This window comes from Camelus ferus, chromosome 7 (assembly GCF_009834535.1).
Source record: "Camelus ferus isolate YT-003-E chromosome 7, BCGSAC_Cfer_1.0, whole genome shotgun sequence".
NCBI classification, from domain to species: Eukaryota; Metazoa; Chordata; class Mammalia; order Artiodactyla; family Camelidae; genus Camelus; species Camelus ferus.
Genome location: NC_045702.1, coordinates 74,173,004 through 74,191,230, shown reverse-complemented (window position 1 = coordinate 74,191,230; position 18,227 = coordinate 74,173,004). Strand labels below are relative to the sequence as shown.

The 18,227-nt window shown below is 42.7% G+C and overlaps 2 protein-coding genes across 10 annotated transcripts in view; one reads left to right on the top strand and one right to left on the bottom strand.

Annotated features, from left to right (window-relative positions):
- CCDC146 (coiled-coil domain containing 146) overlaps positions 1 to 5,557 on the top strand; it is an 88,510-nt gene extending 82,953 nt beyond the window's left edge. The window contains exons 17-19 of the mRNA XM_032482958.1: positions 297 to 434; positions 3,463 to 3,711; positions 5,033 to 5,557. Coding sequence (XP_032338849.1) covers positions 297 to 434; positions 3,463 to 3,711; positions 5,033 to 5,236 — 591 coding nt within the window. The 3' untranslated portion in view covers positions 5,237 to 5,557. The remainder of the gene's footprint in view (positions 1 to 296; positions 435 to 3,462; positions 3,712 to 5,032) is intronic.
- Positions 5,558 to 7,882: 2,325 nt separating this feature from the next.
- Positions 7,883 to 18,227, bottom strand: part of GSAP (gamma-secretase activating protein) — a 187,990-nt gene continuing 177,645 nt past the window's right edge. For all 9 annotated transcript variants that reach the window (XM_032484156.1, XM_032484157.1, XM_032484149.1 and 6 more), the window contains 7 exons: positions 17,629 to 17,699; positions 17,058 to 17,152; positions 11,316 to 11,435; positions 10,369 to 10,430; positions 8,744 to 8,845; positions 8,485 to 8,584; positions 7,883 to 8,082 (listed from right to left, as the gene is read on the bottom strand). In XM_032484156.1, coding sequence (XP_032340047.1) covers positions 7,991 to 8,082; positions 8,485 to 8,584; positions 8,744 to 8,845; positions 10,369 to 10,430; positions 11,316 to 11,435; positions 17,058 to 17,152; positions 17,629 to 17,699 — 642 coding nt within the window. In that variant the 3' untranslated portion in view covers positions 7,883 to 7,990. The remainder of the gene's footprint in view (positions 8,083 to 8,484; positions 8,585 to 8,743; positions 8,846 to 10,368; positions 10,431 to 11,315; positions 11,436 to 17,057; positions 17,153 to 17,628; positions 17,700 to 18,227) is intronic.

The following is an 18,227-nucleotide window of genomic DNA, read 5'->3' as shown; positions in this document are numbered from 1 at the left end:
TCTTGAACGGACTAATTCGTCTTCCCGATGGGAGCATATTGGAGGAACGGCAGCGGAAGATACATGGAGCTGAGAGAGCCGTTCCCTCCCAAGGGGAGGAGGACTGTCCCAGCTCTCTGGGGGGGTTGGGGCAGGGGAAGTCTTGACTTAGTCCAGCTCTAGAGACTTTCTAGACTTATCTTGGCAACTATGAAAGCAAGGTGTCTTTATGAAGGGGGAAAAATAGTGCTCTAATTAGGAAGATTTTGACTTGCATGACTTTTTTTTTATCCTATTGAAATTGTTTCCAACCATAGCTGGAACTACAGTTGGCCAAGAAGGAGGAGAAGCTGCTGGAGAAGGATTTCATCTATGAACAGGTTTCCCGGCTCACAGACAGGCTCTGCAGCAAAACTCAGGCCTGCAAGCAGGACACACTGCTCTTAGCCAAGAAGGTCCGTCCACGTCCCTGCCTCCTCCTTTCTACCCTTCCCCCTCTGTCACCTTCCATTTTCCACAGATGGCTTCATCTATTGAGAGAAGCCCTGGAGAGATTAGGTTTTATGACTAGGGAAATACAAAGAAGTAAAATTAAAAATGTAAAAATGACTCTTAGAGAATTGTCCACAATAAGTTTTAGTCTTGTTCTCCGAATGAATTCACTTTGTAGCGGGAAAACCTAAGCTTTTCAGTGACGGTATACACGTTTCATTCAACAGGGTACCTGCTCAAATACAACGGTTATTATCTTCATGTTTCATGTGCCACGTTAAATCCTTTCTAGTTCCTTGTGAAGGGGGCCTCCCTTATCCAGGGGTCAGCAAGGGAACTGCCCTAATCCCGAAGTCAGCCGGAACCCAGCCATGAAGGGGACCATTAAAGAGAGCAGTCACACAACACCTGGCCTATTACACCCTGGGGTGGAGCCACCACTAGCCCCACTAGTGAGGAAAGGCTAGTCATGTGGAGCTTCTCATTTCATAAGCTTCAAATACTGGGACTACTGATCCTAACAGTCAGGCTGAGACTTCTAGAAGTGTAGGAGCAGCCAGCAGGAGGGAGGCTGGTGATTCAGACACAGCAGGACCTCACCCCATAGGGCGTCAGAGGGTCGGCTGCCCGCCGGGCCTCCCTCTGTGACAGCACAGGAACTTTAGTCATCAGCAACAGTTACTGGAGCTGCTGTGCAAAAGGGAGAGGGACACACTGTCCACAGCATCCCGTGGGGGAGACAGTTAAGAAGACACCATATATAATGGTGACACCCACACCCCCAACTGTGGGCTCCTGATGACAGTGACTGCTCCTCATTCTTAATTTTCCCAATGCCTCATGTTGGGAAACTCTAGAAAAACATTTATTGGGTAAGTCTTGTTTTTAGAAACAGTTCTGGCACACTGAATAAATAGGAAATTATTGTAAATCTCAAGCCTTCTTGGCCATTCGTGTTTGGCATTTACCTCCTGCTCTGACCACTTCCACTAACAGACTGATCGCTCCAGCAGCACTTGTGCAATACACAGCCTTACCTCATAAAATAAGAAATGCTAAGACTTTTTTAGACTCATGAACTAGGCCTGAATTAGCAAGTCCGAAGTTCTTTAAATGTTGCCTGCCTTCCTTTTGCAAAATGAATTTCCCTTTCTTTGGAGGAAGTCAGTTTGTGCTGGCTTACCCAAGCTGATGGCAGAGTCTCTCCAGAAGTCAACCCTAACGCCAGAGAAATGCAAAGTGGTGGCCGCAGAGACCATTCTCACAGTGGGGACGGTTCCAGCATAACGGAGTCCTGTCCTTGTGATTTATCTCTCCTTTCCTTTGCCCACCTTCCTTGCTCTCTACCTGGCTCCCCCTCTGCCAACCCATTCCATTTAAAATAATCTTCTCATAGTAGGCAGAGCTTAGGTAGAAAGACATTCAGATCCCAGATCTGTGATTTACCAACACTAGCAAACGACCACAAAATGATACAGAAATGATCTTAAGCCTGAGTTTCCTGATCTGTGAAATGGGTGTGATATCAGCTAAAGGGGTTGCCAGCATTACAAAGTCGACCACAGTGGCCCGGCCCCTTGCAGGTGCTCCACAGGGTTGCACATCTCAAGTCTCTCATCTTTCCAAGCGAGCTTATGGCTCCTCTTACAAGTTTCCCAAATGAACAGAATATGGGAACTCTCAGCAAAGACTTAGAGAACCCAGAATAATACCATCTGTTTTTTTGATTTATGGAGGAGAAGGGAGGTTGGCTAGTTATACACACACTCACATGTACAATGGCTGATTAATTAATAAAATTTAAAATAGAGATAATGATTGATTCATCATTGAAGCTTTGAATGGCAGTCATTTCTACTCAAAATATGCTTCCTGAAAGTTAGTGTCGTACAGACGAGTCATTAAAAATTTCTATTCCCTATTCCCTTAAAGAGACAAAGTTTGCACGGAATAACCAGTCATTACATTTTCAGACAGGTGAACAATGTTCTGTAAGCGATGTTTCTGTAAGCAAATGTACAGACCAGCAAATGCTCTATTAAGCAAAGAACATATTCTAAGGTCAGGTGTAGTTTTTGGAAGCTCATATTTGTGTCTCATTTTACCTTGGTTCAAAGGACTGAACAGTTAAAAGAGACTAAGAATTTATTCCTTCCTTTATTCAACAAATACTCAGTTTAAACTTTGCCTCTATGTTCTAAGCACTGGGAACATGATGAATAAAACATATAGTCCTTGTCCTTAAAAAGAGTATGTGTTTGTGGGATGACAGGTTATAACCAAATAACTAAGTACATATATACTATAAAGTCAGTAGTGAAAGGATATGAAGACAAAACAAGGCTAGGTAATAGGACAGTGGGTGCTGGCGGCTGGGAGGAGGCACCACTCACAGCCCCACCAGGGTGACAGCCACACTGAAAGGCCGTGCTGTGGGCCAGAGGCTTACAGGAACCACTAGTTCCAATTTTACTTCTTTTCTGTCTTTTAAAATCAATTTTTCCACTTAGTCTTACTTTTTAATTCTTTGATAATATATAGCTGATAAGAAAAGAAAAGCACACACATTCGCACATACAACTAGAAACATTTCATTTCAAATTACTGGTCAGATTTATCCAGCTCAGCTCATGCTTGCTTATGAACTCATAAAGGTGCACCCCAGGAATTATGGTCAATAATATGAACACACTGAGGTGTGATAGTTTCCATCAAAAATCATTACAGATGCTGATTATCTTATTTAAGCAACGAATAATGAATATAATTCTGTCCTACTGGATTTTTCCCCCTCGGTAAGTGATAAACCAGTAACATGGCAAAATTAGGCTAGAACTTAAGACATCAAAAACACCCTTTCCCCTGTCCTTCACTGTCTCTTGAAAACAGAGACACTAAACCATTCCCCTCAATACATCCAGCAGCCCTCCATCTTCTTCAGGTCTCCGTGGAATGTACACACAGGCTAAGCCCTGAGCTTTTTAATTCTAGATGACTGGCTACCAGAAAAAGATCAAAGATGCCACTGAAAAAATGATGGCTCTTGTTGCTGAGCTGTCCATGAGGCAAGCTATGGCCATTGAACTCCAAAAGGAAGTCAAGGAGAAAGAAGACTTCATCCTTAACTGCAACTCCAGGATGGAAAAGGGTCTGCCGCTCAATAAAGAGATTGAGAGAGAATGGCTGAAAGTACTTCGAGATGAAGAAATGTACGCCCTGGCCATCGCTGAAAAGTCGCGGGTAAGCTATGGCCCCTATATCGCATTCATAAAGTGTGCAAAGAAGGGCTGTTTTCAGGGGTGTCGGTCCTCCCAAAACACAGAATAATTTCCATTCTACCACACACATAGTCCCAACAGTCACTAGAAAGAAGTTTTGCTTTCTTAAGATATTATGTAGGCAAGTCTAAGTACACTAGTTTCCAAGTGTCATTAATATTCCCTGGAAAACACCTGGCAGGCACCGAGTCCCACCTGACAATCTTACATCTGGGCTGGGGTTGTGAACACCAGGGCCTCCGACTGGTGTGACAGCGACCAGGCTGGCACTGTTTTATCCACAGGTCTCTAATCTCTGTCTTTGCAGCCCTACTCAGACCAGACCTCATTCTCCCAGGTCCATCTGCTGTGGCCAGCACAGCACATTACAGTTGTCACAGCCTCCTGCAGACTCTGCACCTGGTGCAGAAGCTGTGCTTAGGCTTCAGTGCCACCCTTCTTCTCCCACCACTGGCCTAAGTCTATCCCTGGCTCCATCCTGTCACTGACTCTACCTACACGCTGGGGGCCCAGTTCTTATTCCTACTCCCATGACTTTTCAATAGTCTTAGAATAGAATTAGGCAGCTCTTTCTAAGGAGACTGCATGGAGAAGACATCCCCCAAAGGATCCCTGTGCACCCCCTGACCCAAGAACAAGGTGCATTCTAAACACAAACTAGGAATTCCTGAACACAGAGTCTGATTTGTAATTCCCACACTGTCTGGAACTGTATTTTTGAGGGGATTCAGATTTTACCTGTGGTGTCCCAGCTGTCATTCACCTGTCTCCATTTTTCGAGTTCTTTTTAAGCTATAAAAGACTCCTCCATCTTCCAGCAGCACAGGCAGACTCCTGAGGCTCAGAGCAAGCTGCTGACCGCTTCTCTCCTCTGGTTCTGCTTTACTCCTTATCCCTTCCTTTGCACCATTCACTCACCAATGACCAACCAAAGGAAATAGATTGTCCTGCCTTTGTCAAAAACATGGTAATAATTAGTGCTTGATGAAAGATGCTGAGTTTGGAATACGGTGAATTTAGGCCCCACCAACCAGTTTACGATAAACCCTAAACCCCAGGAACAGAGTGATGCTTGAGCAACACTGGTCATTCCAATGAGATGCACGGTGCGCGCACGGGCGTGCTTGTTTGCCGGCTCCACCCTCATGCCCTCCTGTCCCTCTGGAGAGTGTTGGCAGCACAGCCTAAGGCTGCTCAGACACAGCTGTGTCTGTTGGGCCCTGAGAACAGAGTGACTTTACCAGAGTTTTCAAAATCTGAAAAGGATAAATCATTCTTTGCAGGAGCTCTTGGAAGCAGAAAATCGCCAGCTGCCCAACGGTGTTTACACAACTGCAGAGCCGCGTCCAACTGCCTACATCCCAGAGGCAGAGGCCACTCTTCCTCTGCCGAAACCGTATGGCGCTTTGGCTCCTTTTAAGCCCAGTGAACCTGGGGCCAACATGAGGCACATAAGGAAACCCGTTATAAAACCAATTGAAATCTGAATATGGGAACCAATCCAGATTCCTCAAGGAGACACTTCAAGCAGGCTTCTTCGTATGCACAGCTGGAAGATGTCAGCAAAATAGCCCTAAATTACAGACAAACTCGATATCCACAGTTACCCAACAGAGAACAACATGCTTCCTTCTTTCATATTCATCAATTTCTTTCTTTTTCATTCTATCTATCGATGACCTTTCAGAAATACATAGTAAGACTGAGTGCTCAAAAAATGCAATAAAAATAAATACCTTTTCAACAAAGTACAGAAATCAGCAGAGTGGTGCTTTGTTTTTTAAAGCAAAAAAAAAAAAAAAAAAAAAGCAAATCCTGTTTAACATACTCATTTTGAAGAGAAAAAAGTGATTGAAAAGAAAAATATCCAAGTAACACAGGGGCATAACTCACTTTGTTAAATAAAGTTACATTAGAAGTTGATGCCAGGAAATCTGAATTGAGTAAATAGCAGTAGGGAAGCTTTTTTTAAGTAATGTTATGGTGATTCTTTTTATCAATAATCCTTTTGTGCAAAAATAATTATGCCCTAATTCGTCTTTCTTATAAATCTAGATTTTTCACAATATTATATGCAAATTAATGTGTGATTAAGTTTCGATACCAGATTTTTCAAACCTTCAATGAAAATACTTAAAACTGCATGTGAACGAGTTGAAAATAAGACTAGTTCCACTTATTTCATCACTCTATTTTTACTGCATTTCACCCAAGTATATTTTCCTAATCTTACTTATTTTCTCCTAGGAAAATACACAAGTAGATTTGAAACCTGTGGTTTTACATTCATTAATATGCTCAAACTATTGTTATTTCATATTGTTATGTTACGAATTTTATTTCACAACTCTGGCAGTGAGAAATATCACATTCTTTAATTTTGCTAAATCAAACAAAATCTGTTCCAAGCCTCCATCATGATAGACTGGAGGGAAATTAAACCTCATTCTCAGTCTGCAAGTCCTGAATCTAACCTGATGGCTTTGCGAAGTCATTAAAAAGCAGTTCCTTGGGCGTGCCCGTGACAGGTACCACTGTATAAACTGTGTGGTCAATGCAAGGAAACGTGGCACGCTTACACACAGTTCCCTTGTTGTAAGAATCAGTAATCACATTAGGGATTCGAAAAGTAAACACGTAGGAAGTTTAGCACTATGAGAAGGAAAAATAATTTTTAAAAATCACAAAGGGATGGGTGCTTAAATATTACAATGTGCGCTCAGTGGTCCAGAGGGCAAGGGTGCCACTGTGTGCTGGAATGACCAGGGATCACAGTCAGTGCAACTTTTTATCTGGCCTTAAGCATAAATGAGATTTTAAGAGTGCAGAGGGGATTCCAGGTAGGGGAAAGAGCCTAAGCAAGGACTGGAGGTGAGAAGACAGCAGCTGTGTGCAAGGCCCGGCGAGTCAGCCTGGTTGCAACAGGCTGCTCGTACTGGAGAATTGTATTTCAACACCAGGACTTGGGAGATCTTGAATGTAAAGGAGTTTGGATTGTATCCTGTAATAAATGGCAAGTTACTGAAGAGTTATGAGCCAAGAGGTGACAGGATCAAACGAGTGTTTATCTCAGATATGCATCAGATGAATTAGACTTCAGAAAGCAACTGAAACAACCCAGGTGTGAAAAGCAAAGCATAGGGAATGAAAAACAATGACCTTATCAAGAGGAAAAACCAGTGCTGCATTGCTGTTGTGGCTTCAAGATTTTGAGCCTCAGTGACCATGAAATACTTGCCCCAAAAGGGAAATTCTTTAGAATAAGACAATTTTTAGAATACAATGATGGTTTTAGAAAAGTTAAATTATTATACTGCTAGTGGTATTTATAATCATTAGAATTTCACAAGTTCACTAAGGGAAACAGTATGAAGAGAGAAAAGCAAAGGGTTATGGGCTGACCTCAGGCAGCAACTGTATTTATGGTCAGAACAAAGTCACTGTAGAAGAGAGAAGTGAAAAAGGAAATGTGGAAGAACTCACTAGGTGTCATGGGGGACTTTGGGGAACATGCTCATGGACTCCTGAATCTTGGCTGGAATAAAAAGGCTACCTTCAAAGAATAAGGAGTCAAGCTGAAACTATCAGCTTTTTTTTTTTTTTTTTAATGACAGGACATTACCAAATCAAACTTTTATAATATAAAAATAACTTTACAATATTAAATAGAGTTCCATCTGAACCATCACAAAGGCAACTCCTACTCTATGTATGTGCAAAGTGTTGTATGTCACAAATCTTTCTATCCTGGAACTAGCAGGCTTGACTTAGTCCAAATTCAGTTTTTTAAAAAGTTTCCTCCTTCCGAATAGAGTTTTTAAGCAACATTTAATTTTTCTGCTTGTCATATGTTATTTTCAATGACACATCTAGTTTTTGTTTGTCTAAGCACTGTTCCTACATTTTTAAAGAATATTTAATTTCAGAGTACAATAGAAACTAGCTTTTGGCCTCTAAAGCCACGAGGAAGATAAGCCACTAAGAAGAGGATCATTTATGCCACTGGTTGGCCCCTTGGACAGGCTGTCATTTCTCTATACTTGACCGCTTACCTGCTGGTCGAAAAAGGATGAAGCATAATCCAGCTCCGAGTGAGCAAGTACCAAACTGAAAATCAGAGACTCAACAATGCATTCTGATTTCGATTACCAGTTTATGATAGTGCTAAAGAATTCTCAACAGGAGTAGAGCTAATGAGCAACATTAAAATACTGGAAGCTCATAGAATTTCATTTTCTCTTTTATAAGCCTAAAAGCATTGTGGTGTGTTTCAGAGCCGCTTCCTCTACAAATTTTGCATCGACGTTGTCATGTCCTTCAAAAGCATACAGAGCTGAAAAGAAAGGGAGAGGGAAGAGTTATGATGAAGCCACAGAACATTTATAACATTGTGCCCACACCTCATTGAGTTCATAATTATTTCATATTTTAGTAAAACACATTGTTCTGAGAATGTGTTGTTAAAATGTACTCAACCTGAGCACCGCGAAAGGCCATTCACACCAACCAAATGGGTTTTTAACCTCAATCCTTTTAGAACTTGAAAGGTGTTTTATTCCTTTGGTAATTTACTCTGGGTAGTAAAATTGTGTATTGCTAATCAAAACCAATTGCAATAAGATCCTACTTATCAGTAAGGGATATTTTGGCAAGAAAAGGGTACACAGAAGTGAGCAGGAGCTGATGGGAGTGAGGGGAAAAACAGGAAAACCCTGAAAGCAGAGGACTGACTGACCTGGATTGGAGGACTCGACATCTGTCAGTATTTCAATGAAGTAGTTCAGAGGCAGAAACTCTAAACTGAAAGATGACTTGTCCATCACAGAACTCCGAGGCTAAAAGAGAAAAACCACTCTGGTATCAGTTGATTCTCCAAAACAAGCACAGACTTAAAGTGATGAGAACGACCATTGCTGCCCATATGGGTAAGTTGAAATGGCTGGTGAAGAGACTCCAAAAAACGTTTGGTGGGGCTGTGCTCCACACGGACTCACCTGTTTGCTATAGTCTTGAAGCAGTCGCTTTACATGGTTCCGGGAAATAATGTTAGAACTCATAGGATGATCCCAAAGTCGACAGATCTTCTGACCAATACGCTGTTTTAGCAAATTGAAAAATATTTAGAGGAGGGTTTTTAGGGCAGTGAAAATACTCTGTATGATACTACAATGAGGTATCTCCTTATACATTTGTCCAAACTCACAGAATGAACAACACCAAGACTGAGCCCTAATGTGAACTAAGGACTTCGGGTGAATTGTGATGTGTCGGTGTAGGTTCATCCACTGTAACAAATGGACCACTCTGGTGGGGGTTGTTAATAATGGGGGAGACTCTGCATGTGTGGGGGGCAAGGGGGGTTGTGTGAGAAATCTCTGTACGTTCCACTAAAAAATTAAGTCAATAATAACAAGATGGAAAAATACAGAGAGGAGAATATAGCTCACACAGCATTAATTTATCTCATATCTGCTCATAATTTTAAAAGATTTATTCCAAAGCAGGTAGTTAGTCTAGAGGACAGTCTCTGTATGGTTAATGGCCCTTGGAGAAAGGCCATTATTTCCTATGAGGTATGCTTCTGAATTTTGCATAAATGTTCCTTTAAATGCAACTTTCCCTGAGGAAAGTATTTTATGCATTGATGTTGCCAAACTCTTTCTGAAACGCAGTTCATCTGCTACCTTCAGAACTGGGTATCTGTATGCCAACCCTAATGATATGTTGATAGGAAGCTAAAGCTTGTTGGCATGTACTCTGCCAGCATCTTGCCCAGAAAATTTTAATTCCCTAAGAGTATAAGGCAAAAAAAAAATCAAATTTAGAGATGAAAGTAAATGTTCAGAGACATTCCCCAGAGAGAGCTAGCCATGGAAAATATGCTTTGTTTTCTATTCTTGCCTTTGTTTCACTAAGCCTATGAGGGCGAGAGGGTGTTACAAAGCACGACGATTAGGTCCAGAAAGGCAACAGAAAGGCAACAGACATCCCTTTGTGGAAGGATCATGCCAGAGATACAAGCGCTCGAGGTATGTAAACAGCACAGAGCCGGCCCCGGCTCTCAGGGCCAGGAGGTCTGCAGAATCAGAGGCTCTGAAGACCTTGCCATCAAATCTCTTAATTTCACAGCATTTCTGACTCAGAGATCTAATATCCCTCACAAAACAAGGAGTGCCCTTTCCCTCGTGTTTCTCATTTTTCCTTCAGCTGGGGAATGTTTTCCTGCCGTGGTGGAAACAACAGTGGGAGGAAATGCAGCTTCCAGAACCTTCTGACCTGACCTGTGTTTAAATTTCTTATCAGTTTAAACGCTAAAAGCACGTGTTTCCCCTCTGCCTCCCCTCAGACTCACAGATGTAAATATTAGAGCGGTTTCCTAAGAGGAGAAAGCGGCTAAACGTTCTAGGCGGGCTGTGCCAAGGCAGCACAGGCCAGAGCGCGAGCCCGCGCTGGGCCCGCGGGAGCAGCCGCAGCAGATGGACAGGGTTTCTTGGAAACGGCCGAAGAGTGAACCGATTCAGCTGACTTTAGCCCAAAGCCAGTAAATGCTCTTCTTGCAAGAGGAAAGTGAAGGAGGTAAGGGCCAAGGCTTAGAGAGTAAAATGCACTTCAGGATTACCGGAGGAAGCCGCACGATGATGCTGAATTTCAGTTTTTCGTTTTTCTCTGTATTGTCCAGGTCTACAAGGAAGTTAGAAACTGGTAACATTTTCAAATAAGCTTTCCAAATAAAGCAAAACAAACAGGAAAAAAAAAATCCCAGAACTCTTCATTCTGACACCTGAGCAAGCTCTTACTTCAGTGGTTCATTCTGATAACACATGTCCCAACCTTGGATTTCAAGCCAAGCCTAACAATGCTGCGAAAATATGAGTTTATTTCTCTCTGAATAAAGAAAAACAAAGGATTTCTTGATGAAGTTGCTTCTGTATACCGTGGAACATGACTCCGTATTAGGCTTCCAGTCATAAAGCAATTTTACTTTGTGTTAAAACAGTTAAAACAGAAGGCATCTTGAGGAATGGCAAATAATTCAATATATATTAACAAAATTCATCTATAAAATATACCACAAGTGAATAATTTAGCTGAGAGTCATTACGCTACAGACCTTATTTAAAGTTCAAGTCTCACTTCGAGAGGACAGAGTTAATCAGCTGAAAGGAAGCCATTTCATGACATTTTCTTGAGAAATAAGCCTTCAGTCTCCTCTCCTCAAGTGCCCTCATGTACAGAAAAGGAATCTAATAGCTGTGTGTGGACTGGGAAGCCCTCGGGGGCCTCCTGCAGGGCTAAAGCACTTTGGCCCAAAAGATGGTTACAGGAAATGAACTGGTCTCAGCAATTACCAGCTGTGTAGTTGTGGAGCCCACTGCAAAATGCAAATGAGAAGCCCCTGTTCAGATGTTAAGAATATTAAGATTCAATGCAGAGCATTAAACTGTGTGTGGGGCCCTTCTGAGGGCAGCAGGGACCAGGGTGGCCACACAGCTCGCACACCCACAAAGGCAGCCCTGGCGGTGCTCGGACTGGAACAAGCCCTCTGGAAAACTCTGAGCCCCTTACCTTTCATGAGCCTCGTGACAGCTGTTTCCGTGAGAAGCAACACTCCGTTGTCAATGTAATGCAGCAGGTTATGCAAAGGGAGGCAGTGGACACCAAGGATGGTGTGCAGAGTGTGAAAACCTAGGACGAGAGACCCAGGAGGGTAAACATGGTCAGAGACCAGGGGGAATGGATCTCGCCATGGCGATAAAGTACTCAGCTCAGTGCCTGGTGCCTAGAGTCCAATAAATGCTCCTTGAAGACAAAGTCTAAGGTCCCTTCTTTGTATTATCACAACTAAGTACTCTGCTGGGTATGTAGTCAGTTCCCAATAAGCATGTATTCTCTCCACCTTGTAAGCCTTCCTGGGCAAAAAGAGTGCAAGGCCTGCTGGATGAAAAATGGTTTAATAGGTTAATAGGTTGTAATTCTACGGTTAAATGGCAAAATAGACAAATTAACAGAAGAGCTTCAAACTCTAAATGCCCACGCTAAAGGGCTGATGGATGGGGACCATTTTGCTGAAGGAGAAAAGATTTGAACCAGAAGGGGACAGTTTATATGACTAAGCTCTGGGTATGCCCTAGAGAAAGGCTTTTGGAGCCTCCTTGGACTAAGTCACAGAAAAGAAGAACTAAAATGATATGGTCTGATAGCAAATCCCTAGGAGTTCGGTAGAAAGGTCCTCTCTCAAACTGAAGTCTCATGGACATGGCTACCCAAACTCTCACAGAGCAGGGCTCTAACAACACTCAACACTAAGCGGTGAAAGCCATATCTGTGGGAGAGAAAAACATCATATCAGGAGAGACTCAAAAGAGCCCCCTTAAATACTATTCAGCCATAAAAAAAAGAATGAGACCAAAACATTGTGCTGTGCACCAGAAATTGACACAACATTGTAAACTGACTATACTTCAATAAAAAAATTAAAAACAAAAGTCTGATACATTAAAATAAGAATGAAATAATACCATTTGCAGTAACATGAATTCATATTAAGTGAATTAAGTCAGACAGAGAAAGACAAATATCATATGATATCATTTATATGTAGAATCCAAAAAAAAAGATACAAATTTTATTTACAAACCAGAAACAGACTCACAGACATAGAAAACAATGTCACCAAAGGGGAAAGAGGGGAAGGGATTAAACTGGGAGTTTGGAATTAACAGATAAGCACTACTCTATACAAAACAGATAAACAAGGACCTACTATGTAGCACAGGGAACTATATTCAATTTCTTGTAATACGCTACAATGGAAAATAATCTGAAAATATATGTGTATGTATATGTATAACTGAATCACTTTGCTGTACACCTGAAGCTAACACTGGAAATCAACTACACTTCAATTAAAAAAAAAAATAAAATAAAATATAAAAAGAATAACCCCCTTAGAAAAGATGGCATGGGGGAGGAGCTCTGAAGGACAAATGCCATTCCTGAGAGTGGAAGTGACATGAGAGGACATACAGACTGGAGACAGCACAAAAAGCCAGGTCCAGCCCAAGGAGACAGAGGCTGGAATCGCGCTGTGCTGCTTCCTAGCTGAACGTGACGAAGCCTTTCTGAGCCTCTGTTTCTTTGTCCTGTAACGTGGAATCCCCGGTACCTTTCCCGCAGGGCTGCTCTGAGAGCCAGAGCTAGGTCTCTGGGGAGCCCTCGCACATGGTACAGCACCGATGACCAGCACCGATGACCAGCGGGTGCTGAGGCCTCTAGTCCACGCCCCGACCCACCTGGTCCTCGTACAACACCAGGAGGCGGGAACCACCTAATGCCCAGTTTATAAATGGGGAACCCGAGGTTTGCAGGAGCTAAGAAATCTGCCCAGGATCATATAAATAGAAAGTAGCAGAGCTGAAACCTGGACGCAGGCTGTGGGATTTTAGCCTCGGCTTTTAGCCATAACATCATCCAGCCTCGATAACTGGTGTTAATGGGACAATATGAAGAGAGGCCCAAAGGTGAGACCGTACGGGGCACGTTCGGGAAAGATCAAATGATCCAGCTGAGTTGGAACAGGCATGCAAAAGGAACGGGGGGAGGTAAGGTTGGAAAGGTTAATTTATTCAACAAACCCCTTCTGCCCACCAGGCAAGGGGCTGGGTGGACCACAATGAGAAAACCCTTTTCACGAGTGCCTCTCCCATCCACCTTCCAGTCTGATGGGGAGACTGATGATCAAATAATCACAAAATAAATATACATTTTAAAAATATGACTGAGAGAGGTGATTAGATAGGCTTACTGACCCTGACTGGCTTCCAACAAGTGGAAGTGAGTGCCAGGCTAATGAAAGGCAGGACATTTCTCGTATCCCACAACTGGCTCCTTAATTCCAAGGACACAGTCCTGCCACAGGACGATCTATGTCCCACAGCTGCTTCCATTAACTCCAAGGACACATCCCAGTATCTCTTTATTTGTTCCCGCCGAAGTTTCTGTTTTCAGGACTGAGCTTAGAGGGAAGAGCTTGAAACAGGAAGTAATTAGCCCCACCACCAGAATGAGGATAATGACGCCAGAGCCTTCCAATAAAAGACCCTGCAGCTCGATCAGAAACTGGAGCTGTCTCCAGTGGCTATCAGGCTGAATGCTCCCCACTGGATTGTTTTCTCTTCTCTCTCTGAGTGATAAAAGCAGTTCTTTTGTCACTTTGTCCCTCTGCCTCTATTGAGAACCCTCTCTCAGTCGGCAGGCAAGAACCCACATGTTTGGGGGGACTTGCCCAGCTACTTGGTGAACTTTCCAATTTGGGGGTCCCTCTCTCCTCTAACATGACCAGTTCTGCGAGGGCAAATTCCAGGGTGCTCTGAATGTATGTGACAGGGATTGAATGCTGAATGACAGCAAGGATTTACTGTCTAGTAAACTTTGAGGGGGCACTAAAGCTTTTCAGCAGGATGGTTAGGAGATTTGAGTTTTGCTTTTGAAATATTAACATGGCAACAGGCAGAGAAAGGACTGGAGTGACAGTCAGGAGGCTACTGCTGCATGAACCTGTGCAAGAGGGAGTGAGGACACCGACAGTGACAGCGGGAAGGGGTCTCAGGGTCACGGTGACGGGTACCAGCTTGGAAATTGATTGGACGTGGGTGGGGAATGACGAAGACTCACAACCTGATCTTGGGAGCCTCCATGACAAAGATATGATGGCCAAAGAGCAGGGACTTGGATTCAGAGAAGTCACAGAGTTTTCCCTCTCTCTCTCTCTGAGCACATGAATCATGAGCAGTGGGGGACTTGGGTCCTTTGTCTTGGCAACATCACAGGTCAGATAAAGTTCAGACTCTGCCCACAAGCAGATGTTAATGGGCTGACAACGAGATGAGTCTAACTGCTCTGATTCCAAAAAGTGATTTTACTAGCTAATTAACAACATGTGAATTTTCAAATAGATTTGGACAGTCTTCCCAAGATTAAAAAAAAAGTTATGAAATTATTTCTGAAGAAGAGTTTATAAAAGGCTGTTGATCCTATAAAAATTTTCTGGATTCAAAACTCTCTAGCCTTGTGTCCATGTCCTAAAGATCCCTGATGACTCTCATCCTCTGTCCCTAGGGCACAGTCCCAAATTCAACAGCCCAGTCCTGGTCTCCTCGCCACATATCAGCTCTAAGCAACAGAGCAAATTGGCTAAAAGTGGGCATCAGTTCTGAAAGGGAGAACTTTTCCAGCCAACCCTAGTCCTCATCCTCCAGGGCTCCTGGCCTTCTCCAGCCAGGAAGGGGAACATGGATCCTCTTAAACTGCAAATGCTCTAAACCATGATGTCCTTTTTGTGGTTCTCATTCCCTTTCAAGCTACGAGTTTCTGCCATTTAGAACACAGACAGTTCTCTCTAGCCCAGGGGGCCTGAAAAGTAAGCCTACTTACTTCTGCACACACAAAAGACCTGTGTCTATACAAACATACACACACAATCCACGGCACTTCATGTTAGGGAAACAAACATGTAAGAGAAACGGGGAAAAAGGATCTGTTCTTCTGTACTTGATCCATGGACACAAGCCGTTAACTCTTACTCACAGTAATTCTCAGTCACTATGGGTAACATTTTTCTGTGTTTTCCCTTTTATCCATCCCTGTGAAGGAATGCAGTGTTCTGTAGAATGTGGATGTTTTTGTGATCTCTCAGATACGCTATTGTCCTCAGTGAGTCAGTTTCATTTACTTACCAAATGAGCTTGGATATCTATGGTGAACAAATCTGAAAGTGTCAATCCATTTCTCTACCAGGTATTTGTGTTAATTTGTGTTAATTAAGAATTTAAGCCAGAAATCTATATGTAATTTTCATGAAACCCCTTCAGTCTTTCTAGAGGACACCTCACAATGCATATTCCATTGGGATCATAAAGCCACCTACTGTCCTCATGAAAGGTCACTTTCAAATCCCTGCAAAGTCACAGGTCCTTTTGTATCTCCACTACAAGCACATCTTGTAAGATCAGGTGTGTGGATAGAGAAAGCACGATCTGATACAGGTTCCAGACTGTATCAAATATATCACAAACACAGAGAAGCTGAGATGTGCTGTGGGGATTTTCTGGACTCATGAATAACCAATGTTTCATCATCAACTAATTCAACTAGAATATAAAATTCAAGAGGCAGCACAGAATAGCAGTTTGAAGCACAGATTTTAGAGCCAGAGTCCCTAGATTTGAGTATTGGCTCTGATACTAAATAGCTCTGTGATTTCAGGTAAGTTACTTAACCTTTCTGTGCCTCAACTTCACCATCTATAAAATGGGAATAATAGTAAGTGGAACCATATGAAAGTGCCATCTTTCTTGGTCAAGAACTGGTGAATGTTGACAATTTAATGTGGTTCAATTTAAGTTCTTATCACTTAGCACTGTTATGAAAATGAAATGTGCTAATTTATGTAAAGTACTTAGAACAGTATCTGGCACAAAATTGGTCCCATATACATGTCAGATTAAAATGAATAAACAAAGGAACAAATTAATGATGGATAGATGGATGGATATGAATGAATAAATTAAATAAAACTGGCTAATACATATTATGTAGTGACTAGCTATTACAAAGCTTAACACTCATTAGAACTTAAACATAATAAACATGAGGCAGACAGTTTATAGCAAACAGGAGCTTATTTGTTTCTTATAATGAATACTGATTTATGTGCATATCTTCCCAATTAGACTTTTGTTAATTTTTGGAATGGCTCTAATTTCTAGATCAGTACCAGGCATGTAATTATTCAACAAATGTTTGTTGATTGAATAAACTATCGATTAAATGAATGATTGCAGACACATGCACAAAGGGTGTTTTGAGGCATGATTTGGTCCTGTTTCAAAATCCTAAGGGAAATGTTTAGTTTCCAAGGAACACATAAGAATCAACTCAATTTCTGACACCCAGCCAGACCTATTTCCTTCTGAGTGTTAACCTTCTTGACCAGATAAACTAGACCTAGAGACATCAGAGAAAGATCTCCCTGAATCAACTCCACTGGTCCAAAATATCCTAGAAAGCTGCATGGGGACCAGCCTAGGCTCCCCAGAGTTGGTGACGATCTATAGTTTAGTTTAATACTCAGAGGAGATCTGGTCAGCAGAGACCAAACTCAGACCCATCTCACGATGACACCAGACACACAATTTCTCAGACTCAGGGGGTCTTATCTTTAAACTTATAATGTACCAAAGTCCGGGGACTAAGTGGAGAAGAAAGAACAAATTTATTACAACAAACTCCAAAAAAGCCGAGACTTACCAGGAGGAAGAGGTAAAAACAAACTTCTAGTAGCTTCCAAAATCCTGGTCATGATGTGAAAGACAGCAAATTCAGCAGCACTGGCCCTCCTATTGCTGGGTCAAAGAGCAAAGCAGCACGTCAGCAGAGCAGCTCATCTCTAAAAGCCCACTTGTGTGAGCAGTGGCTCTGAGTGCCTCACCCAGATGGGATTCAAGCTGACTGTGCAAGACTGTGCCCTATAGAAAGCTTCATAAATATGATGGTGACCACCAGCCTAATGCCTAGAATCTAACTAGACAGTAGGCACATAAACGATACATTGCATTAACTTAAATTCCCCTTCTTGGCAGGACTGAGCTCATGGGTCCCTCTCTCCTCATCCACCATATGCCAAGGAAAGAAGACGGGGGAAGTGCCAGGGGCGTAACTTTAAAGGCTGAGTACAGAGCTAGGATAGATGCTGGGAGGGCTGGTGAGAGTTACTTTCAATTGGTAAGTTTCAAAAAGACTTTGCTAAAGCAGGCAGTGGTCAGAGTTGTTTCAACTCTTTGTACACCAAGATAAAATAGAGCAAGAAATACTTGCGTACAAGTGGAGGACCCAGGGATGAAGATTATGTTTCCTCCAACTGGCTTCCAGTATTTGGCAAATAAGATCCAGCTGGAAGGTAAAGATAGTCTGTTAACCTCTGTTCATACCCTTTCCCTCAGGGGCCCCTAAACTCTCCTTCCATAGCTCTGGCGGGCAGGCACGTTAGGGCAGCTGGCATTCAGGCTGTGCCTAGACATAGAACCAGGCTTTCTGAGGTTAACTGTGAAGCACAAAATGGAAAGACTGAAAATGCGCATCAGGGTCTAACAGAGCACCCTCTGTCACTGAGGGCACTGACGCAGCTGAGCTTCCCCACCGCTAACTGGCCCCACCACTCACAAGCACGGGCTCTCAATCAGGGGCCCTTGTCCATCAGAGAAGGTCAAGTGCAACAGGGTTTGCCCTAGGACTGTTATGTGGCAAGGGTGACAGAGCCAACAGCTGACAGAAGAAAGGCGATTATGAATAGAATGGAGGTCCTGAGCATGGGCTGTGAAGTAAAACTTGTTCCAAATCCAGGTTCTACATTTTATCAGTTTGTCAGCAATAGGGCAGTCTCCGAGGAGCTGTCAGAGCCACAAACTCATGCATGCACAC